The 26,087-nt window shown below is 34.2% G+C and overlaps 2 protein-coding genes across 20 annotated transcripts in view; one reads left to right on the top strand and one right to left on the bottom strand.

The window, feature by feature from the left end:
• LOC143223306 (3',5'-cyclic-AMP phosphodiesterase, isoforms N/G-like) overlaps window positions 1–26,087 on the bottom strand; it is a 188,591-nt gene that overhangs the window by 48,573 nt on the left and 113,931 nt on the right. For 7 of the 8 annotated variants that reach the window (XM_076451130.1, XM_076451128.1, XM_076451129.1 and 4 more), the window contains exon 2: window positions 2,960–3,139. In XM_076451130.1, coding sequence (XP_076307245.1) covers window positions 2,960–3,139 — 180 coding nt within the window. Of the gene's footprint in view, window positions 1–2,959; window positions 3,140–3,870; window positions 4,089–26,087 lie in introns of those variants that run through there. The other variant, XM_076451131.1, reaches the window with a different exon arrangement.
• The window catches only part of LOC143223307 (uncharacterized), a 36,178-nt gene continuing 13,148 nt past the window's right edge, over window positions 3,058–26,087 (top strand). Inside the window, exons 1-3 of one of the 12 annotated variants that reach the window (XR_013012812.1) lie at window positions 3,058–3,197; window positions 6,309–6,468; window positions 16,160–16,253. Coding sequence is in view for 5 of the 12 variants with exons in the window: in XM_076451138.1 (XP_076307253.1) it covers window positions 6,332–6,468; window positions 18,351–18,564 (351 nt within the window). In the remaining 7 variants the exon portion in view is untranslated. The other 11 variants (XR_013012810.1, XR_013012809.1, XR_013012813.1 and 8 more) reach the window with 11 other exon arrangements.

The raw sequence follows: 26,087 nt of genomic DNA, 5'->3' as shown, positions 1-26,087 counted from the left end.
CGTTTAATAAAACATTTTAAACTGAAGAATAGAGAACGTATGAAGGTTCACTCTTTCTTGAACATAACAAAATTAATACAAACCGTGACGACGTATCAAAGACAGTGTAAGTTATATCAACAGAACATAAAACAACATAAACAATGTAGATTTTCTGTACGGAACATACGACAATATTCAATGTGTTGACAGAACATCAGCTAATATACACTGTGTCGAAATGTACATTAATTCGACAGAACATAAAATAATAAACAGTTTCGACTTTACAAAACAAGAGGCAATGTACATTGTATTGACAGAATATTAGGCACTGTATACTACATCGACAGAACATAAAATAATATACACTGTGTTGACAGAACACAGCGTGTATGACTTGTGCACTATATAGAGATACACTACACAAAACGCATACTGTGCACACAGCGTGAGAAGAGCATATGCTTTGTTTGCTTTATAATTTCGCGCAAAGCTACACGAAGGCTATCGGCGCTAGCCGTCCCTAATTTAGTAGTGTAAGACTAGAGGGAAGGTAACTTGTCATCCCTACCCACCGCCAACTCTTGGGCTACTTTTTTACTAACGAATAGTGGGGTTGACTGTACCATTATAACGTCCCCAAGGCTCAAAAGGCGATCATGTTTGGTGTACATATGTAAATAAAAAGATAGTGTTCGTGTTATGAAATGAAGACAGTTTCACTGAGTAAAATAACACAGACCGTGTAGTCATTGCAAACAGAACACGATATATAGTTTGTAAAACAACAAGGTAATGCATAGTGTGTAAACAAGAACAAAATAAAACACACCTTGTAAACAAAGATAAGATGATGGGTAATACATAAATATAAAACAAGGTGGTGAATATAATACAAATAAATACTCTATAGGGGCGTGGTTCCATATATGCAAAAATGTAGATGGTTACACATCCTTTTTCCCCTTTTTTCAGCTATTAACCATGAAATCTCTGGTCCCCAAAAAAAAAATAATGAAAATATTAGGTTGAGGAATAATTCGTGAGCGTTTTTAAATAATTTTATTCAAGCATTACATGCAAGACTATACAATACTTCAACGCATGAACACATTACACCCAAAACATTTATTATGATACTTTATTTCATGTAATACCTAGGTATATAGTATGCATTGTTGTAAACGAAATTGCAAGAAATTAAATGCGAAAAGCAGATGGTGTCGAAAATGCTCGATTTTGTCCACTTGACATTCCATTTAATGAGCTGAAAATGAAAGCAAAAATTAAAGACATATGAAAATCAAACACATCATCTATTAGAGCAAAAAATTATCTACCAAATGACATGAAATATTTTGCGAAAGCGTTTCATTTATGAATATATTTTTTTAACTTGAAAAAACGCTCACGAATTATTCCTCAACCCAATATAATAACGCATTGCAATAATTCTATCTCCTATAAATTTAATGCGGCATTTGACGTCCTACAAAGGGCCCTCTAATCTGGGCAAATAATCTTAGCTGAGGTCTTCCAATTACGTTTCTGTACTGTATGAACACAATAAAAGACAGTGTACAACTGTGTGAGAAAACACAAAAATAAAGGACAAGGTTCACTGGATGAGGAGAACATGAACTAGTGTTACATGTTTAACAAAGTTTGTGTTGTGTGAAAATAATACACATAATGTGAACGTGGTCACTATAGCGCTGATACTGTTCTACACAAGTTACATATTACAATCTTTTCTTAAACACAGTTTAAAACAGTTGCGTAATATGGATACGTGCATGCTTGAGATTTACTAAGTAAAGCGAAAATAACTACTTGTTTGCCACAAACTTTTCAAAACCGAAACAATCTAAGTAACTGGTAAAATCAATTTACGTTATCGTTGCTAACCATTTATGCTAAGAACAGGTTTGTCTAAATCTCTCTGCTGTAATTCTTGTTTAGGCTTTAAATAAATAATTTCGGGAATAAGTCAAAACTTGGCTGACATTTCAACATTCGCAGAACTTGTATATATAATATTGTATTAATGTTTTTGTCTTTTTCTTTTATAAATGGAGTTCAGAATTTCCTAAGAAAGTTAGCTTCATAAGGCAATTTCTTGTGACACATTATTCTGGCCTGAGGTGTGTCATATAAATAACATTTTCTGAGAATTAGTTGTATTTTTTATGTACTAGGCCTCCTCAGGTCCATTTCTTTGTGGCACAAACTGAAGCGAAATGCGACGTCTTGTGATAAATCTTACATTATATGATACCAGTCTGTATTACGTATATTTTGCTTTTAATTCCAGCGAATTTTCTCGTGCTGTTTCTTCTTATAAAACTTTAGAAAAAAAAATCTTCACATACACACACACACACAAACACATTTTCAAAAAAATAGGAGACTCTCCTAATTTGATCAGTCTCTTGAATATATATTTCAAATGATAATTAATTTCTAAGAAATACCATCTTGAGAACACACACACACAAACACATTTTCAAAAAAATAGGAGACTCTCCTAATTTGATCAGTCTTTTGAATATATATTTCAAATGATAATTAATTTCTAAGAAATACCATCTTGAGAACACACACACACAAACACATTTTCAAAAAAATAGGAGACTCTCCTAATTTGATCAGTCTCTTGAATATATATTTCAAATGATAATTAATTTCTAAGAAATACCATCTTGAGAACACACACACACAAACACATTTTCAAAAAAATAGGAGACTCTCCTAATTTGATCAGTCTCTTGAATATATATTTCAAATGATAATTAATTTCTAAGAAATACCATCTTGAGAACGTTTGTTTTTCTGTTTTCGGAAGATATTTTATTTTTGGAGCAAACCTTCTTGGGATCACTTACTCGTACGTGTGGGTGGATAAAAACCGTTTTGCAGTTTGTTTCTAAGGCAGTCTTTCTAATTATAGGAAACGTAAATACGGTTAAGTACTTACGACTCGCTTCCAAGAGAAGAATGTCTGGACATGGACTTCGGAGACATCTCGAATTCGCTGTCTGACCTATACAGGAAAGACTCCCGCCGCTGAGGGATAGCATGGACAACCAGGCCAGTTGAAGGACTAGTAGCGTCCAGAAGGTTTCTGTTCTGTCCACTTCCATCGTCTACGTCAAAACTACGATAAAGAGTAATTATTTAACTTCCACTTGTCACAGAAGATGGATTCATAGCCAGTAAGCTAACAGTTTATGAAATCACGTTTTACTTCTATCAAGTTCACTTCATTCAAGTCAGCCAATAAACTGACAGATTTATTTACAGGATCATGTCTTACTTCACTTTACCTATCACTACAAATTAAGATTCATTAACCTGAAGATTATCCAAGGTATTTAACAATAAAATTCCAGACCTGCATAAAATACCGATACTATTAAAATTATATTAAAGAAGCTGAATGCTCGTCATATGACGGGAAATGTTTGTCATTTTTTCTTATAAAAATTATTTATAATCTAATAACAACATATGTATGGAGAATGACTATCCTATTTCTAGTATTTCATAAAAAACATTATGTGTATTTGTTCTTATCCTTTACGTATTGCTTGATTAACATTTCAACTTCTGTGTACTTTTAAGTTATTTATCAACTGTGATTGTTGTGAATTTTACTATGAATTTCAGGGTTTTCTGTATGGACTGTTTTTCTAGTTTTGGTTTTGTTAGCCCGAAGAAGCGCTCTTTAGTTTGTGTATTTTTAAGTCGACCAATAAGCTAACAGTTTACGAAATCATGTTTTACTTCACTTTACCCTTTTACTACAAATTGAAATTCAATAACCTAAAAATAATCTAATATATTTAATAATAAAACTGCAGATCTGAATACAAAATTAAAACGTACTGCGGATAAAACAGTATGGTCCAGGGTTCCGACTGGATAAAATTTGGTGATGTTGCGTAAACATTTCCCCTTGACAAACAAACAAACATAATACGGGCGTTACGCTCGTATGTGGCTGGAACAAAATTTTTGAAGTAAACTTGCTTATTATATCGGCGAGACAGGTGGATAGCTTTCCACCTTTATATAGTACTACTAGATGCGCCTCAGCACTAGTGTTTTGCTACAAAGACAAATAAAAGAAACAACAGAGCTTATGAGTAGAGCAATTATTATGGACATTTGAACAATAACAGAACAATTTGTTTTCGTTATGGCACGCGCTAGTGACCCAAATTTCGACCAAAAATAAGCATTCAAGCGTAAGCTTTAGTAGCAGAAAAAACCCCAAAAAACAGTTTCAATAGTTGAAGCTCATAATGACTTGTATATCTACACATTCTAAAATATATATATATGTTATGGTTCACCCAATAGGAGATATATAAAGACAAAGATGATATTTATACGTATTATTAACAAATGCACACAGACGAATATATCACATTTTGACATCTCTTTAAAACGGGTTTGCCGGTGAATTTAATTTACAGATCTGAAGTGTAACAAGAAGATTCTCATACCTTTCATAAAAAAACAACAACATATTTTATATGTGACACGAAACATGGACGAGGTATTCAAAAAGGAAATAATATTAATTGGCTGTTTTAGATCTATTTCTGTATATTAAGGGAAACAAGAGAATATTAACTAATTTTCAACTTTATAATATATTGAGCCAAGATTCATTAACTTGGCGCTCAGTTTCTTTGTTACTACCTTTAATCGAATCCTGTTGCACAAAACTAACTGTCCTTAATTTTGAAGTGATGGACTAGAGAGAAGGCTGCTAGTCAACACCGCTCACCGCCATCTCTTGAGCTACTCTAATCAAACAGTGGGCCATACAGTCACTATTATAACGCACCATTAGTCCCAAAATGCAGAGCACGATTTTTATTTTTTTTATTTTGTCGCTGATGGAAGATTCACATCTACAGTCCGATACGCTGACCACTGGACAGCCCTTTGCTAATTATGAATATGTTGTTTGTTTTTCAATTTCGTGCAAAGCTACTCGAGGGCTATCTGTGCTAGCCGTCCTTAATTTAGCAGTGTAAGACTAGAGGGAAGACAGGTAATCATCACCATCCACCGCTAACTCTTGAGCTACTCTGTTACCAACGACTAGTGGGATTGACCGTCACATTATAACGCCCCCACGGCTGAAAGGGCGAACATGTTTGGTGCGACCGGGATTCGAACTCGCGACCCTCGGATTACGAGTCGAACGTCTTAACACACTTGGCCATGCCGGGCCTTTATGAATATGAAAGTATATCCTTAACTGTAATAATTATGATCTTAAAATATTTGGGCTTTGTATCAGCATTGGTATTACTTGTTTTTCTGTCAGTTCACTTTTCTCCATCTTAAATACTTTTTTTTAACTTTTGTTGATTATTTGCCTTCGTTATTAATAGATATCTCGACTGACGAGACAGAAATTATCATAAAAATTCCAGTTCTCAACCCGTAGCGTAAACAAAGTCAGATTTACTTACAACAATGTAAACTGTGCTTTTATCGCTAGCTTGTACAATATACATTAAAACACAAACTACACTCAATTATGTGTGTATCTCACGGAGGAAGAAGAAGATTGGATGAAAATTATTTAACCAACGTGAGTCCACGTGTAGTTTTCAGAACAAACGATGTTTCTATCTTTTAAGTCTAATTAGAAACTAATAAAGAAAGACGTATTTTAGCAATCATTCAAGTAATACTCTTAAATTATACACTAACAGCTAAGTTGCAACAGTTTCAAGCCCGAAGTCTTGACTTCTAAGTTGAAACGTGTACAGGACTAATTGTTACATCTTGGTTGACGTCCAAGAAACGTAACGATCTTCCTGCGTTAGTCACATAAACAGGGACTTAATGCCACGTAGTCTTAGAATGAAAAAGGTGTAGTTCTTGAGTCACAAACATGTTGGCATTTCGAGATATAGACTCTCTCGCCTGATTGCATTAAATAAAACAAACACTAAAGTAATACATTTTGAAACAAAAAAAGAGAAATAGAAAATAATATTCAGAAACTAGTGATGACGAGAAACCCACTTGAAGTAAAAATGTATTCTCAAGATGACTGGTGTGAACATTAGAACTTTAACTGAAATAAAGTACTGAACAATGTTTCGAAATTCTTATTACATCTTCAGGTTAAGTAATACAGGGTTAATTTCTATAGAAATAAAGTAGGCGTAGATTTGTAGTTTAATTATACCTTTTAACTGTGTGATATGAACGTGGTTTAACTTTGCAAGCTATGCCTATGCTTGCTATGTAGAACCTTTATGAATTCAAAACCTTCTTAAATTTCGTTATAGAGGCAAATACATAAAAAATCGCCATGTTAATGCCTTGTCCATGTAAGAATTGTTTTGTGAAACAACGAAGACATAACGAGAGGACAAGCGTGAACGTCTTCATTTTGAACTCTTCCAAAGGAAAGATTACACAACATCAAACGTCATACTTGAAGTTTAGGTAAGTATACGTTGGTTTTAAACTGTTTATACATTACATTTTATGAAAAGGATTGGATGTTTAACCTCTTAATTCTAATCCTTAAACTTGTCAAAGTGGTTTAACATTGTTTACAGGATACAGAAACGGAAGACTTAGAAATAAAACAAACTGAGAAGAAATGTTCCAGTAACTGATGTTGATTTAAGTTTGTAATAAAACACTTTCAAAAATGAGAAATTGTGAGAAGGAGGTAAAGTAAAAATAAATGATATTTGTACGTGATCGTATTTTTCCTTCTCACTGGACAACAAGTAATATATAGGGAAAAAAGAACGTGTTCAACAAAGAGCAGCAGGAGCACGGGAAGTGGGAAGAGGGAAGCTGTATAACTATTTATTATATTAAATAACTGAATTACATACAAACATATATGACTGGTAAGTGTGAACGTGCATGAAAATAGAAACCTTAGAATAACTCAGAGTATATACGTTTATTATTAATAAAGCTTTTATTGAAATAGTCAAAGGTGCCTCATAGTAATAGTCTACAACAATAAAATCAGATGTGGAAAGTATGTTTAAACAGAGCGATATTTAATAGAACACAAGAGTAAGGTTTATCTGTTCTTAATACAGCTTAAGAGTAGGGTTTATCTGTTCTTAATACAGCTTAAGAGTGAGTTTATCTTGTCTAAGTAAAGTTTAAAAGTGAATTCAGCTGGTCTAAGTAAAGTTTAAGAGTGAATTTAGCTGGTCTAAGTAAAGTTTAAGAGTACGGTGAGTGAAATCTAAGTACAACTTGAGAAGCGTGTATCTGTGTTTTAGTACAGCATGGGACAGTGGTTTAACTGGATTTTCGTACAACGAAGGAAAGTGATTTATTTTGGTTTTAGTACAGCTTAAGAATGCGTTTCATCCGAGTCTTACTACAGCTTAAGAGTGCGGTTTATCTCAGTCTTAGTACAGATTAATACTATGGTTTAAGTGTCTTAGTACAGCTTAAAAGTAAAGTATATCCAGGTCTTAGTATGATTTAAGACTGTGGTTTATTTATATCCTAATACAGCTTAAGACTATGATTTATTCGGGTGTTTCGTACAATTTAAGAGTGAGTTTATCCAGTTCTTAGTACAGCTTAAGTCTGTGGTTTTTCCGTGTCCTAGTACAGGTTAAGAATGCGGTATATTCGGATCCAGATACATGTAGTGGAGTAACTGCTCTGTTTATGTAGTGTAAGAGAATATAGCATCGTAAATTTTTTTAATATAATATGAAAACAGTGTTAAGTACGCTAATTTAACGTCCTAAATTTTCTTCAATATAGTATGAAAACAGTATTAAGTATGCTGATTTCACGTCCTAAATTTTCTTTGATATAGTATGGAAATAGGATTAAGTATGCTAAATTCACGTCCTAAATTTTCTTTAACATAGTATGAAAATAGTATTAAGTACGCTAATGTAACGTCCTAAATTTTCTTCAATATAGTATGAAAACAGTATTAAGTATGCTGATTTCACTTCCTAAATTTTCTTTAATATAGTATGAAAATACCATTAAGTACGCTAATTTAACGTCCTATCTTTTTTCAATTTAGTATTAAAATAGCATTAAGTATGCTAATTTCACGTACTAAATTTTCTTTAATATATTATGAAAATAGTATTAAGTATGCTAATTTCACGTCCTAACTTTTTTAATATAATATGAAAATAGTATTAAGTACGCTAATTTAACGTCCTAAATTTTCTTCAAAATAGTGTGAAAATAGCATTAAATATGCTGATTTCACGTCCTAAATTTTCTTTAATTTAGTATGAAAATAGTATTAAGTACGCTAATGTAACGTCCTAAATTTTCTTCAATATAGTATAAAAACAGTATTAAGTATGCTGATTTCACGTCCTAAATTTTCTTTAATATAGTATGAAAATAGCATTAAGTACGCTAATTTAACGTCCTATATTTTTTCAATTTAGTATTAAAATAGCATTCAGTATGCTAATTTCACGTACTAAATTTTCTTTAATATATTATGAAAATAGTATTAAGTATGCTAATTTCACGTCCTAACTTTTTTAATATAATATGAAAATAGTATTAAGTACGCTAATTTAACGTCTTAAATTTTCTTCAAAATAATATGAAAATAGCATTAAATATGCTGATTTCACGTCCTAAATTTTCTTTAATTTAGTATGAAAATAGTATTAAGTACGCTGATTTCACATCATATATTTTCTTCAATTTAGTATGGAAATATTATTAAGTATGCTGATTTCACGTGCTACATTTTCTTCAATTTAGTATGAAAATAGTATTAAGTATGCTGATTTCACGGCTTTTTAAAGGCGATTCATGTCATAATTTCTACCATACCAAGTATGATAAGATATAATTAAAACGAAAAGAAAAGTATGTCCATAGCACAGAAACCAATACAGTAAAAAAAAAAATTAATTATTTAAAAAATTAAATTAGTTTAAGTTTTAGAAAGCTTTTTTTTGAAACTAGAGTACAACCTAATTACTTACCTATCAAACTACCTATCTGTATAAAGACAGTAATACGAAACATATTAAAGCATGAGTTCTCAGTAAATAGAAGATTCTTATATAGGAGGGTATACTTAAATACATATTACTGCACTGCATCTGTCTAAGAATTTTGTCAGACGACACTTTGAGCTGGTGAAAGAGATCACTGCTAGCAGCTCGAAAGATTGCCTGGAAGGCCTGACATGGCCAAGTGTGTTAAGGCGTGCGACTCGTAATCTGAGAGTCGCGGGTTCGCGCCCGAGTCGCGCCAAACGTGCTCGCACTTTCAGTCGTGGAGGCGTTATAATGTGACGGTCAATCCCACTATTCGTTAGTAAAAGAGTAGCCCAAGAGTTGGCGGTGGGTGGTGATGACTAGCTGCCTTCCCTCTAGTCTTACACTGCTAAATTAGGGACGGCTAGTACAGATAGCCCTCGAGTAGCTTTGTGCGAAATTCCAAGCAAATCAAATCAAAATCACTGTCTGGAAAACTATCTAGACGGTTGAAGCCCCTTCAAGTGATATTAAAACTTAATGTAATTAACAAAAAACTTTTCGAAAATAACTTTAAATTAAATGTATTCCAGCAATATATTGCTAAACAAATTCTCAGACGTTTACGGTAAAATACTGGTCATATTCAAAACTAATTTAAATTGGACTGCCGCCCGTAAGACGGCGCTCATAATATTCGGATTACTCAATAGATGAATTCCTCAGACGATATGGGTCTACTAAAAAAATTACAAATTTGACGCAAACACTTCTTTTTCATTATACCAGTCTTCCAGCAGTTGAAAAATTCACAAATATATTTACGTTTAGTATATAGCACTAAAATCAATACTGGAAACAACTACTGTTGATCTGTAAAAGTCGCTCATACTGAAAACAATGTTAAGAACACACACAAGGCTGAACAAGCTTTACGAAATATATAGAATAATTTAGATAAAAAAGATTATTTTATACATATGTATATATTATATATTTTACTGTTGAATGACACAAAATATGCTTTAGGCATTATTATTTTATTGTTTTGCAGGAAAAGTGGTCATAAGCTAGCGTTTTCTTCAAACCAACCGCTACTTTCTCAATGAAATAAACAGCAGCCAATTCTGTTTTGTTTTTTTTGCCAATTTCATAATTTTACAAAAAAATGTAACAAACATTCACAAAGCTAAAATAACTAAAACTGTATTCAGAAACAGTGGATTCTGGGCTTTCGTTAAGCGGTACTGTATTTTAAATTTGCACACCATTCCCGACACTTTTGCGAAAGCATAATTTATTCCTAATATTCTATTCAGTATATTTCTTTTGTCCTTTTCTTTTATTCTCGCCAAAGAGAACAGGACGATAAATTTACGTATTTTCGCAAAACACACAAATACACTAATAAATAAAACGTCTTCTGTGATAGAGGCTGAAAGAGTAGCGCCCTCTTTCGGTGCTGTTCCATTTGCAAAGATATGCCAAAATATAAGAATACTAGGTTACTAGTATTAGGTGCATAAGATCTAAAAGAATCAAAACAAGTTAAACACAGAAATACAGAACTAAAAGTTGCAGAATGTCTATAATCAAAGTAGCCTAAAATTATTATTATTTATAAAGAAAATAACGTGTGATTAAGGAACGCGTTTATTTTTTGCAATTTTTTAAACTTAATGAGCTCAAAGAATTTCTCTCAATATTATTTGGTAGTAAACAGTTTTGATTATTTAATTTTAATATACATTTCAAGTATTATACAATGCTAAAGGAAAAGAAAAATATAGATTTTCAGGTTGATATATCAACTTCTGATAATAACGTAATTTTCCTTTTTTATTTTTGTATAAAATAATTTATATATTATTAAGTATACAATTGTTGAACTAGTACTTAAAGTTATAAAAAATATATTGATTTTGGCTCAGACTAATATAATTACGTTATTTTTTAAATTCTAAGTAACTCAGTTTTTGAAGTTTTGACTTTCTTGTTACAATAATTTTTGTAACATTAACACTTTTAATGTCGTTACAAATGGCTAAGTTACGTATACATTGATCCCTATTTGTCGTTATAAAATTAAAATTTTTTGTTATACTTTTCGTTTCTTATTTAGAAGCTATATTTGTGTGCACCAGCAACATCACACGAATAACCGATTCGATTTTATTCATCAGGGTTTCTACCAACCTACCCTCAAGTCTCATTATATGCCCAAATTAGCGCGCCATCCGTTTCACATATTATATATACTAGTGTTCGTTTCGGTGAAAGAAAGGAATCGTTGGAATCTCAGAAAAAGAATTATGTGAAAAATTGATGGCGATAAGGTTCATTATTTTTCCTGCACGCTTGTCTGGAAATGTCACTTACTTACGTACTTAGATGAAAATTGTCGTTGAAATAAGGAAATTTCGATCCACTTCGAAAACACACATACAGTTTTACAAGTACAATCAGTCAGGCAGTAGCACTGCCTATGCACGGATGGATCGAGTTGTTAATTAAAGTGGTATTTTATATATCTCCTCAGTATGTCATTATGTAGGGATGATGCAAATGCCATCCTTACTATGTTGTTTGCATTGTTTTTGTTTATTTTGGAATTTCGCGCAACGCTACTGGAGGGCTATCTGCGCTAGCCGTCCCTAATTTAGCAGTGTAAGACTAGAGGAAAGGCAGCTAGTCATCACCACCCACCGCCAACTCTTGGGCTACTCTTTTACCAACGAATATTGGGATTGACCGTCACATTATAACGCCCCCACGGCTGAAAGGGCGAGCTTGTTTAGTGCGACCTAGATTCGAACCAGCGACCCTAAAATTACGAGTCGAACGCCTTAAGCCACCTGGCCATGCCAGGCCCTCATTGATTTGGAGGATTGATATTAGCCATCCATTCATTTACTTCCTTGTTTGTTTGTTTTTAAGTTTTTCTTTACTTGTTCGTTCATGAAACGGAACATTGAGGACCCTGTACATGTACAGTAGACCTAGTATTATTCACTTATTTTAACATCACCTTTTTGGTTAAATTAATTTGATTAATTATTCAGAAGAACTGGCGAACCAGCAAGCTTGTCTTCCTGTTCCCTGAGTTGGTAAAAGAAATCATATTGTCGACGGGATAAGACTATATTAGTAATTGTAATATCTCATGAGTGAGTATGTGTGTTTTCTTATAGCAAAGCCACATCGAGCTATCTGCTGTGTCCACCGAGGGGAATCAAACCCTAATTTTAGCGTTGTAAACCCGAAGACTTACCACCGTCCCAGCTGTGGACCTCATGAGTGAAGAATGTGTAACAGTATATCAAGTGCACAATATTTTCTATAATTTGTATCTGGTATGGTCTTTCGCCAAATACTAAAATTCATTAATATGATTACAATACGATAGGTCTCAACCAGAGACCTATTTACATTATTAAACTGCATGAACAACAACTGTTATGGTCTAAACTAGATTAAGTTAGTAGTACAGTCTAATTTTATCATGTTCCGGGTTAATATGTTATAACGTCACACACACACACACGAAGTATTATGCTCTTCTGACAACTTGCTGAACGAAACCTTGTTTTCAACTACTCGGTGAACTCAGTAGATAGCCCGATGTGGCTTTGCTATAAGAAAACAAACAACAACAACAAAACAAAAAACAAAACAGTTTTCAAATTACGATTCTCCCAGTGTACCACTTCATTAAGACTTACATTCCGAAGGTTTGATCTTTTTTTTTGTTGAGTACAAAAACTACACAATGAAATACGAGTACCTGCGCTGTACTCACCACAGTAATCACACTCCAAAGAGGGGCCCGGCATGGCCTAGCGCGTTAAGGCGTGCGCTTGGTAATCTGAGGGTCGCGGGTTCGCGCCCGAGTCGCGCCAAACATGCTCGCCCTCCCAGCCGTGGGGGCATTATAAGTCACGGATAATCCCACTATTCGTTGGTAAAAGAGTAGCCCAAGAGTTGGCGGTGGGTGGTGATGACTAGCTGCCTTCCCTCTAGTCTTACACTGCTAAATTAGGGACGGCTAGCACAGATAGCCCTCGAGTAGCTTTGTGCGAAATTCCAAAAAACAAACAAACAAACACTCCAAAGTTTAACGTTCAAATTTACTACTGAGCGACCAGTGAGCGTTTACGAAAGGATTTTTAAAAATACTTGAAATTTGGATGTCGCATGTCTTGCAATTCCCTAACTTCAGTTTCAATCAACAAGCACGCCATACTCTTCAAATTTATAGCACACATTCTAAACCTTGGACATAACGTAGGCTGTTAAAACAACAAATAACGTGACAAAATGTAAGTTGTTACTTCTTGCGGTATTCTTGCGGTAAATAGATTTCACCAACACTGACAGCTCTCACCAACACTGCTATTCTGTTTACAAAATATTTTGCTACATTTCAGAACTTCTTGTACACGGAAATTATATTGATGCATAATGTTCTTGATTTTTAAAACATAAATTATTATATTTTTGCGCTTGTGGCGTTTTGTAAGCTTTCATATTTTTATTTCAGTCAAGTTTTGTTTTTTTCTTCCCTCTTAGACTAATTTTCTGTTTACTTCTTCCCAATCACGTCTTTCTATTTATTTCTAGTATTTTCTTGCCTCCAGATTTTAAATATTCTGGTAGTTATGGTGCTTGACTCGCATTCTGTGGATCGCGAGTTCATGTACCTGTTACATCGCTTTGTAGTCCTTTCAGCCGTGGTAGCGGCATAACGTACGGTCAATTCCATTACTAGTTAGTTAAAGAGTAGCCTAAGTGACGTTGAGAGGAGCTGCCTTTTTTCTAGTCTTACTGTTAAATTAAGAACGACTAGCGAAACTAGCCATCATATGGTTTTGTGCGAACTTCAATTCATGTGTGTGTTTTCTTATAGCAAAACCACGTCGGGCTATCTGCTGAGCCCACCGAGGGGAATCGAACCCCTGATTTTGCGTTGTAAATCCGAAGACATACCGCTGTACTAGCGGGGGGTTAACTTCAATTCAGTTCCAACATTTTTTTTGCTCGTAGTCTATGCCTTTTCTACTGACTCACTTATAATGTCTTACCATATTCTTTTCGCTTTTTATGTTTTTCTTCATTCAACAACCCTGACGTTTTGTTCTTTTTATTTGATCTTTTTGATTCTGTACAAGTTTTGCACTTTTACTTATACCTTATCCTAACTTAGCATTGCCAAGCGTTCAGTTAACATTTTGTCTTCCATTCTTGTCACGTTCTATTCGCCTTTGGTATTTCTAACCGTTTTTTTTTTCGTTTCTAGTTAATTATCTCAAAACATAGAAATTGTTTCCTTTAAACATTCACATTTTAATTCTGTTTTTACTAACTCACGTCATTTCCACTTGCAAATAACAGAAGAGTGATTACAGTGCTGACCAATAAAAAATAAATAAAATATAGAGCTGAGAAAAGTCCCACGCTGGTATAGAGGTAAATTTACGGATGTAGAACGCTAGAATCATGGGTTCGTTTCCCCTTGGTGGACTCAGCAGATAGCCCGATGTAGCTTTGCTGTAAGAAACCACACACACACGCTTGAGAAAACAAATGAAAACAATTAACGTGAGATATCTTAACCATACTGTTACTGACGTTAAATGATACTTTCATATAAAAGCAGCCTGACGAACAGTACCCCAGTGGCTCAGCGGTATGTTTGCGGACTTACAACGCTAGAAACTGGGTTTCGATACCTGTGGGTAGAGCACAGATAGCCTGTTGTGTAGCTTTGTGCGTAACGTCAAACAAATAAACCTGACGAGTAACAATTTGGCCCTTACTGGTGATATGAGAATTTAAGAGTAAAGTTCTGTTTAAGAATCGATGACGATATCAAGTTACGTCTTTTCTCGTGCCATCATATATTCCAAGATTTATCGTTTCCAAATTCGTTTTGACCTTTGTCATTTTATATGTCAGTGCAACTTGAAAAATGAAATTTTTATATAGCGTTTGTCTACAAAAAAGAAAGGAAAACGCATCTAATGAGACTCCATGCGTGCTTGAATAGTCAAACAATCATTTCAGCATTCTTTGAAATCCAAAGTTGAGAGGTTTAAGCACGAAATCGTGCAATTACAATGGATTTTCTAGAAATTCCGTGTACGACTTATACTGTTTAAAGAATCAAGAAAATGACCATCAAATCAAGAGACACATTTTCTCCCTGTTACACTTTAAAATAAACAGAAATTTAATTAAAACCATAACTTTACTGTTTTGGTTGTGAAACAGCGGTATATGTATATTAATATACATTTAATAAACAAATCGACAACCTTTAAACAGTGACGTAGTTTATAAGATATGAATGTACATTTGAAAGTAGATGCGTAACAACATTTGTTTAAATTGAACACATATTTTCATGGCGGACACGATTCAAATGTAAAACATAAGTTAGCAATCGTTCTGCTGTTCTTCCTATGATTAGTTTCAAAACTGAATTAATCTAACATGAAAGAATTCATAACAGGAAAAACGTTCATATATGTTTTAGTTAATAATAGAAAACAGTTATATCAAAAATGAAGAATTATGATATTATTTCCAATAATTCATAAATTAAGATTTTCTTGTCGAAGAGTGTGAACTGTAATAAAAGTGTTTTCTTTGGTGTTTTCTTCTTAAGTGTTTTATAAAACCTTGTTGTTTGTTTGTATGTATGTTTTGAAGTTCACGCAAAGCTACTCAAGGGCTATCAGCGCTAGCCGTCCAAATTTTGCTGTGTAAGACTAGAGGGAAGGCAGCTAGTCATCACCACCCACTGCCAACTCTTGGGATACTCTTTTACCAACAAATAGTGGAATTGACAGGATCATAGTATCTTACCACTGCAAATCGTTTTTGGCCACGTTTACAAACATCTAGGTTGAATACCACAACAGAGATTTTTAAGCTGTACTTTATAAGATAGCATGAAGCTCATTTTCGAGCATCGAATCGGCAGTCACAATGACGGTTGATGGTAAGTGTCAAATTGTAGCCAACACTTCGTGATTGTAAGTATTATAGATATTGCAGATAGAGTCGCCATTCTTGAAGAAGTAGCAAGAAACGTGCAAGTAGTAGACGGTGGTTGTAGACGAAAGTGAGGCAGACATTTAAATAGCTATATATTTTATTTAGGAAACATTTAGTTTCAGAAAAAGAATTCAGCAGCGACGGCCCACCAACGTTTAGGATCGTCACAGTAAGAGAGAGTCGTGTCATGACCCAAACTGCATCAGAAATGTAAGAATGAAAGGTATATTTATATATACATAATTGTTGATTAAGACGTTTACGACCATGTAGAGCGTGTAGAATGTCACTGAAATAAGACATCTGACCGGCTGCTGTAAAACTGTGACTATGGAGGAAGAGGAAGGAATAACTATAAGAAATATTACAGATGGTTATTTGTATACATATACTATTATATTATGACACTTTGTGTTATACTTGCATTCAATATTTAAGCGTTTATCTGTGGCTATCCATATATACGGCTTTACAACTTAAACAACAATTATAAAGCCTGTATGTATATGTATATATATATATGTATATAAATACTAGCCAACAAGCACTGCACGTGCATACATGTATAAAACTCACACGGTTACAAAATCCAGTCCATGTACCATTCCAGTATAGTTCAGTATTCACTCCAATCAAGTGTTTACAGAGTTCCCATATAGCTACAGGTTTAAACATATATATATATATATATATAATGACCATAGAGATAACATTTCATGTGTATCACCATGTATCATAGTGATCATACATTCAGTACCACTATCAGTGATAACATTGTTACAATGATATAAGAAGCAATAGCCATCCAAAGATTGTCATGTCTTTCCGAGGGAGCATCAACTACTTTCATGCTTCGAATGGGACACGTACTGTTATTACACATGTTTCGAATGGGACAGTACTGTTATTACACATGTTTCGAATGGGACAGGTACTTATATTACACATGTTTCGAATGGGACAGGTACTGTCATTACACATGTTTCGAATGGGACAGTACTGTTATTACACATGTTTCGAATGGGACAGTACTGTTATCACACATGTTTCAAATGGGACAGTACTGTTATTACACAGAGTTATGTTCATGACAGAGATTCAAAACTAAAGAAATAAGATTGCTAAATATTTTTATTTTAAAAAAGATGGGATAAGAATCTTTAAAAAAAACAGAAACAAGAGGCTAGGAATGGTCAGATGGTTAGAGCGCTTGATTCGCAATCTGAGTGTTGCAGGTTCGAACTCGCGTCCTACCAAACGTGCTTGCTCCTTCAGCCGTAACAGTCACTTTTACTATTTGTAGGCAAAATAGTAGACCAACAGTTAGCGGTGGGTGGTGATGACTAGCTACCTTCCTTCTTGTTTTTCACTTCTAAATTAAGAACGGCTAGCGCAGATATACCCGCGTGTAACTTTGCGCAAAATTCAAAACAGAAAGAAAATAGCTGGTTTAAATGAAGATGTTATAGCAAAAAAGTAAATAAACGAGCTTAAGGTTTGAGATATATTGTTAACATTATTTCCTCAAGCTGTAAATCCCTATTTTGATTCCGTGTCTAAAAGCTGTAATGTTTAGAAAAGCTAACATTACGTCTGAAACCTTAAACTTGTTTGTTTATTTTTTAATGTGATTGTAGTTTCATTTTAAGCTACCTATTTTGTTCCTGTAATTTTTGAAGATTCTTATTGCCTCTTCACAAGTTAACAGTTTTCAATAATCTTGTAGAGCCGTGGACATCGACTTATCTTCACGCTATCAAATCAACGTTTAATTATGTACTCACTACGAAATTCCTAACATTCATATGTCTTCACACTTCCACGTCATAAGCATTTAGGTATCTTCGCATAACTAATTAAACAACACGCAACTGTTTTTATACCACCAGATCACCAACGTCCAAGTTTCCTCACCTTACCATATCATCTTCATTCAAGTATTCCCACACCAGAGAATCATCTTCATTCAAGTATTGTCACACTATCAAATTATCAACATCTGGCGATCTTCATATCACCACAGTATAATTATGACAAAAATTTTTGCATACTGTTCCATATTGATGTTATTTTCTATGCGCATAGATTAATTATTGAGTCAATGCCTGAATAGTAACAGAGAAGGTAGCTTGTGATGATACAAACACGTGCAAATTGTTATTCTGGTCTGTTTAAGTTGTTTTGAGCATACGTTCGTCAAAACACATAAACATACCTGTTTTGAATAAAATTGCGTGATTATAGTATAATCTTTTTCAAAATAAAGTAACCCATCGATTAGATAATTTTTCTATACTTGGTATATAGTCATGTCTCGTCACGTGCCAGAAGATATGATGCATCAACTGTCCACAAATGGTTGAAGCAAATGAACATTGCTGGAACAGTAAGGTACCCCTACTGTACTGCATCCAGAATCATGAAACATCATCGGATTACAAGAAACTTTGCTCCGGGAAAAATCTATTGGCAGATGCCGAAATATTACTCCTCAAGTTGGCCAAGTTTTGAAACAGGTTAATACGTCAAAGTTGAAAGAAGCCTTGTTACACCTTACGACAGAAATAGCATGAGCATATCCATTCCAGGGTATCCAGAGTAATAGCGAATAGAAAACTGACCAAACACGGTTACCTTGCAAGAAAGGTTAGGTGCAAACCGATATTATTCAGAATTCATTGACGTCACTGTGTTATTTGAGTAAGATAGCACGCCATACCAACTTTTGCTTAGGACACTGGTGGAATATCATATTTTCAGATGAGTCTTGATGGTAGGATTTATGTTCGTCGTTTGCCTGAAGAACCAATGAGAGAAGACTGTCTTTCCCACAGGAAACTCACAGGAGGTGGTACAGTACATATTTGAGCAGCTATTCATCATGGTAGAAAATTGCCCTTCATATCCTCCAGCAAAACGTCAATGGCACCTCCAAAAGGCATCGCACGGAGGCGGTGTTTGTGCCAAATGCCAGGGCAAGGTTCGACTATAACTTTTGTGTTGTGTCCACAATTCGCATATTGTACACTGTTATCTCAACCAGGAGGACATTACAAGATTGCCATGGTCAGCAAAGTATTCAAATTGTAATATAAATGAGAATTTTTAGGCGGAACTAAGCTCGAAAATTGCTAACCATAATCCTAAACTAGCTAATGTAGCTGACCTTCTAGTAACAAGTTTGGATGAAATTACGGTGTGTGACATCAATTTCATGAGCAGCATGCCACTTTGTCTTGTGGTGGTTATTAGAGTATGTGGAGGACCAACCAAGCACTGAATATTTGATATGAACTGATATACGGTTACAGACGCAATTTATAATAACTATGTTAATCAGTTTCGTCTGTTTATTCTGTATAATATATGCATGTAGCAGGGTTTTATTAGAAAAAATAATAACACCAAACAACCGGGAAAAACAGCTTCTTCGCTAATGAAAAAAAAACACAACAAAACAACTGTTTATGACTAATTTGACGATGCTGATTGCACTACGTGACAAAATTTTTTACTTTTTCTTGTTCCTGGGCAGAAAGTGTTATTTTCCAATTGCTTATGCCTAAAGTAAATGAAAAAGACTTATTTTTCTCTTCAAATTTTGCTTTTATGACCTGGGAGCGTATAACGAAAACATGATGGGAGACTATTTGGGGGCTGATACGTGAAAGTGATTTACATTATAGTCGCAAATCTCGAAAAACTACTCACTTCTAAACATTTTTGTATAACTTTAGAATAAATACATGTAAATCTTGATTCATATGTTGTTTTATTCAGACCTTATGTAATTGAAAATGTGCAAATTTGCCCGTTTTACATAGAAAATAGGTTAATTTCTAAATTTCATTATCCAGGTCACAAAAGAAAAGTTTGAAGGGAATAATGGCCATTTTCCGTACTTTTACAATATAAGCAATTAAGAAATAACACGTACTCTCCAGGAACAAAATTTGTGTTTCATAGTGTTATGATTTCTTGTATAGTTTACGACTAATTACTTGATCAAAGAAAGTCTAAAACAAAATGTCAAAAAACAAAATTACACCTCGTTTATAGTCACTAAAAATGTCGAGTTTTATAACACAATACGCTGAGTTCTTCTATGTTAAAATACTGGATACATTACCCATGTTGAAGCTAGCTAATGCTTGGATCATTTCTTTGAAATCTCAACCTTGATTTGTATTCATTTGTTTTCTTATTTGGTGTCCTTCAGACATGTAAACATTTTAAAAAAGTAGTTCAGTTAAACGTTTGGTTCATCATTCTTGAACTCTCAATATAAGTTATACTTTTCCTTTTTTATTATTAGAATCTCAGAGGACATTTGTTGACCTAGAACTAAAGAAAATTGTTTTTTGTTTGTTTTTTAGAATTTTGCGCAAAGTTACACGAGGGCTATCTGCGCTAGCCGTCCCTAATTTAGCAATGTAAGACTAGAGGGAAGTTAGCTAGTCATCACCACCCACCGCCAACCATTGGGATACTCTTTTACCAGCGAATAGTGTGATTGACCGTAACATTTAACGTACCCACGGCTGAAAGGGCGCGCATGTTTAGTTTGACGGGGAATCGAATCCGCGACCCTCAAACTGCGACTCAAATGAAATAATAATCAGTGATGTCGAGAAACCCACTTGTTGAGAAATTTATATGCAAAAACGGCTCGTTTGGGTTGAGAAAATATTTTACATAGAAGAGCGAACAACGTTTCGACCTTCTTCGGTCATCGTCAGGTTCACAAAGAAAGAGGTAATTGACCGGAAGCTGACCACATGTTTGAAAGGGGTTGTGTAATTGAGTGTCGGAATGTAGAGGGCGGTATTAGATGTTTGAATATATAATTTATTTATTTTATTATATTAATATAAGTATAAAGGCGTTCCTTTATATTGGTTTATTTTGGGTTTAAGTTGTTGTATAAGTAAGGCTTCTTTAATTTTGAGTTTGTTTATGTTTGTTTCTTTATTTAGTATTTGAGTGTTTTCTATGGTTATGTTGTGTTTATTTGACTTGCAGTGTTCGAAAACGTGTGAAGGTGACTTTTTATGTTCTTTGAATCTGGTTTCCATTTCTTTACTTGTTTCTCCAATATAGAAGTCGTGGCAGTTATCACATTGTATTTTGTAAATAATGTTGGTGTGGTGTTTGTCCGTGTAGTTTTTACATAGTATAGACCTCAGTTTTGTGCCTGGTTTTTGAATAAATTTGGTAGTAACTGGAATGTCATATTTTGTTACTAGTTTTTGCCAAATGTTGGTTATTTGTTTGCTGATGTCAGGAATATATGGTATACAGCAGTATATGGTTTCGTGGTTTTTTTGATCCGTGAGCTGTATTTACTTTAGTTGGTTGATTTTGCTTTCTGTCTAGGTGTGTGCGTATAATGTTTTCTACGGTTTGTGGAGGAAACTTATTGATGTTGATGAAGTATTGTTTTATTTTGTCTAATTCATCGTTAAAGATCTGCCACAACAAAAAACTAGAAAAACTAAGATGCAAACAACAGAAAAGACACCAAAACGACAAACCGTTGACTAACCTCATAATTAACAGATCCGACCGACAATTAAACACAGACGAGATACATCTACTTAACAAAGGACTCAACTTCGCAATAGCACCTAGGTACATTCCAGCCATAGAAATCAAAACATGTTTAGAAGACTTAGCCAGGAGACTTGTGATACTTTCTACAGAGAACAAAAACAAGGAATCAACCAAAAACAACCAACAGAAAGAAGACAACTTAGATAACTTTATTGACATCCAACAGCCAAACTTCCCAGGTAAAATTACAAATTTATATTTTCCAGAAACACCTAAAAACAACATCTTAAACGATTTTTTCAAATAATTTTCTCACAAAACCATCAACATAATTTCACAAAACAGAAACTAAAAAACAACCTTACAAAAGAGACATTAATTCCATTAAAACCTAAAACAAGACAAAAACATAAAAATTCTAAAAGCAGATAAAGGTAACGCTATAGTCATAATGAACACGAATGAATACATCCTAAAAATGAATAACATCCTATCAGACACGAACAAATTTAAACCAATACACACAAATCTAAGAAAGACACACAAAATGCAACTAAGCAAAATACTACTAAAAATGAAAAAAGCCAACACAATTTCACAAACACTTTATTCCTTCCTACACAAAACTGACTCACGCACACCACAAATACACAGCATCCCCAAACCTCATAAACCAGATTGTCCATTACGACCAATAATGTCCACATATGAATCGTTTAATTACAATCTTGGTAAATACATAGCAGGGGCATGATTTAGTCAATTTAACACAACTTGTTAATAATACCATTAGGAAACGAAATGAACTTAGCAACTTAGCTGGTTTCCAAGAACAATGTATGAACACTATGTGAAAAAAGTTTCAGTGGGATACATCTACAGCTTGCACCCCTTCCCCCAGTAATCAAAGTGTGAGGTACATGCTCCTTTTGCCACATGTTTTAGGTGCCTATGGAAAGTTCTCAGCTTTAGATATCATGTACTCCGGTGTGTCATCAACAAGGAACCAACATTCAACAGGACATTATTCATGTTTTTCACACTGAAGAGTTTACTGTTCACACTATGGTAAAGAAAGTTATTCACTGTTCACACTATGGTAAAGAAAGTTATTCACTGTTCACACGGTGGTAAGGAAAGTTATTCACTGTTCACACGGTGGTAAAGAAAGTTATTTCGCTTCTCTAGATTTCACAGAACACATGGAATGATCAGCCTCACCTCTAGTAACAGTGGCATACATAACACACACAAAGCAGTAAAACCGACGTTTAACTCCTAACTGATTCCGACGTTTCTATTAGCCGTCATTTATTAGGCTTTCAATATCAAGCATGGCAAGTGTAGTTGTCGAATGGTCGCTAGAAATAAAATATGGGAAGTTATATGTGGTCCTACTATTTTTAGATTATATACGTACGTACGAAACAAAATTCATTCGGAAGACATCTAGTGTCAACTTTCCCATTCTCGGAAGTTAAGGAGATTATGTTAGATTGCTCACTGGATATTTTTATCTTTTTTTTTACAACTACCAGTGACCAATAGCATAGTTTCCAGAATATTTTGAGGTCCAGTGTAAATAGTGTGTAATCCCTCAAAAAAACATTAATTGTACATAGATTTATCCCTTTGCATTATTTACATTTGTTAAAATCCATTTTTAAGATTTCAATCTTTTTTTTAATTTATGATCGTCAAGAACGTTGTTTGGTAGACAATATTGTTTTGAAGTACCTAAGAAATACGCAATGGCAAAATTTCTCACAATAAACTTTATGTATTGGAATAATTAAAAAATTTCAGCAGTATTACTAACGTTTAATTAATGAAATAGAAAATAGTTTTGTATTATATTTTAATATGTTTAGTATATCATGTATTAATTTTTTATAAATACACCATTAAAAGTCTTCCCCATAAATTACAGAAGGCTAAGTGCGTTTACTTGTTGTTAAGTGCATCACTATAAAAAAGGGTTATATGTGCAATGTCCACTACAAATATCGAAACCTGTAATTTTAGCGTTGTAAGCTTTGAAAGTTACTGAAGAGCTACCAAGGGACTAAAAGTTAAGTATGTAATATTAAAACGCTTTTGGAGCCTGATCACACGATTACAGTGTATTCTTACCTCTTACAAGACAGTGTACTTCACTTACTAAGTCTGGATACGACTAGTTGCAGGTTCCTTTCTGGATGGTCTTGATGTCTTAAAATGATCATTGTTTTCGAATGCCATTCAGTATAAGGGTTGTCCTCGATCCAAACACATCTTTATGGTACGAGTGCATGAATATTTTGTATCTCAAAGAGCTGTTACATACCATTTCCTAAAAGTGCACAATTTTTTACGATATTAAACAATATTAACATGTGATTCTGTTACAAACCACTCTACCACAACTTTATCTCGACTGTGGTGGTGACATAACTTATTGATTTGCATATTCCAATTCGATTTAATATAATGCTATTAACCCTGTACAAGTATGGTCTCAGCCTTCAGTAAGTCTTAACTTCGAAATCAGTAATCAGAAAGTACTAACACATTAGTTAAAATTCATTAATGGTTGACTGCGAGGTTAGAATGTGTGCGATCGTCTGACACTAATCATCACTCTGTGAGTAGTCACAAGAAGTGCCTTGATTTAGTGAGAAATATCAGAGGGATTCCATGGTTCAGTCATGTACTCCTTCAGTGCTAGTTTCGTCCCCCGCTGATACAGCGATAAGTCTATGGATTTATAAAGCTAAAATCAGGTGTTCTATTCCCCTCGGTGAACTCAGCAGATAGCCTGATGTGGCTTTGCTGTAAGAAAAAAACACACACAGTGCCAGTTTATTCTGTCACATGCCCCCCTCCAAGTGGCACAGTAGTAAGTCTGCGGGCTCACACTGCTACAAACCGGGTTTCGATACCCGTGGTGGTCAGAGCACAAATAGCCCATTGTGTAGCTTTGTGCTTAATTCCAAATAGTTAAATTGTTTTGTTGCTATGCTTGGTACCTGTTGCGTGTTTTGTGGAACTATTCTTTATTCACTAGTAAAATGTGGAATTCGTTTGAGATAAGAAAATAACAGAAATTATTGTTTATTTTGGTTGTGGAGCACTTTTTTTAACCTCTATTCCCTCCAGAGTTAACCATCAACCATATTGACTATCACTGTTTTAACGTAACTAATATTCCTAATCTGGATTCTATTTCACATTTTGGTCACGTCACTGAGCTCGGAACAAGACACATTTTTACGACTTGGCAAAAATGCTGAAAATGATAAGACATCGTAGAAAGTGTTCCTTATTTTCGAGCCCCCACCTGTGATGTATTTGTTGAGGTCCGTTATGAACGCCAGGAAACTTATGAGTTGAATATTTTGTTTAATGTTGTTATTAGGTAGAAAGCTATACAGTGTACTATCTGTACGACTTTTACCGTCGTAAGCCTACAGACTAAACGTTGAGTTACTGAAGGGGCCCGGTATGGCCAGGTAGGTTAAAGCGTTCGACTCGTAATCTGAGATTCGCGAGTTCGAATCTCGTCGCATCAAACATGCCCACCCTTTAAGCCGTGGGGGCGTTATGATGCCCAAAGCGATCAAAATAATAAATACAGGGTAGTTTAAAATTATCTTTCATACTTAAAATTGACTCATTAATTAACTAATGAAATACAACATGCAGTTTCCAACATTTTTGTAGCCAAACTCAAACCGTTTTTATTTCATGTTTTTTGTTGCTTGCTTCACTGCCATGAGTAGTATTACTCCAACATTGCAATAAAAGGCTCAATTTTGTCGTTAGTGACTGTGGTGCAGCAAAATTATAGAAGCCAGTAAAGAACGAAAGTGTAGGGGTATATTAAGGATATCGTGTATCGCACACCTTTAGCAAACAACATGGAACTAAGGACAAGGATGACGGATAACATCGCCACTGTAACTGTTGGCATGTTGTAGCCATCGTAGACTGAAGTCGAATATTTGTTATACATGCTGAGAGATACTAATAGTACACACGTAAAAGTCTACTGATATGTTAATAAAACTGTTTGAACTAGTTGAATACAAGATGTTGAAAACTGCATAGTGGTATTTCCTTAGGTAGTTAGTTATTAAACTTTAAAATAGGAAAGATAATTTTTAACACCCTTCTATTTATTTGAATTGTATACTGCAAATTTATCTTTAAACAAAAAAATATATGATAGGTTATAATGTACAATGTCGGTTAATTTTTTCAATCGACAAAACAAATGTAATATGTTATAAAGTAGATCTAATTTATCCTTAAACAACAAATATTCATGCGATAAGTTACAACCTAAAGCCTAATTTTTCTTTAAACTTTTGGATTGTTTTTCTTTGTTTTTTTTTAATTTCGCGCAAAGCTACTGCAGGGCTATCTGCGCTAGCCGTCCCTAATTTAGCAGTGTAAGACTAGAGGGTAGGCAGCTAGTCATCACCACCCACCACCAACTCTTGGGCTACT

The sequence above is a fragment of the Tachypleus tridentatus genome, chromosome 8 (assembly GCF_004210375.1).
Source record: "Tachypleus tridentatus isolate NWPU-2018 chromosome 8, ASM421037v1, whole genome shotgun sequence".
In the NCBI taxonomy this organism is placed as follows: domain Eukaryota; kingdom Metazoa; phylum Arthropoda; class Merostomata; order Xiphosura; family Limulidae; genus Tachypleus; species Tachypleus tridentatus.
This window is presented reverse-complemented; position numbering and strand designations above follow the sequence as displayed.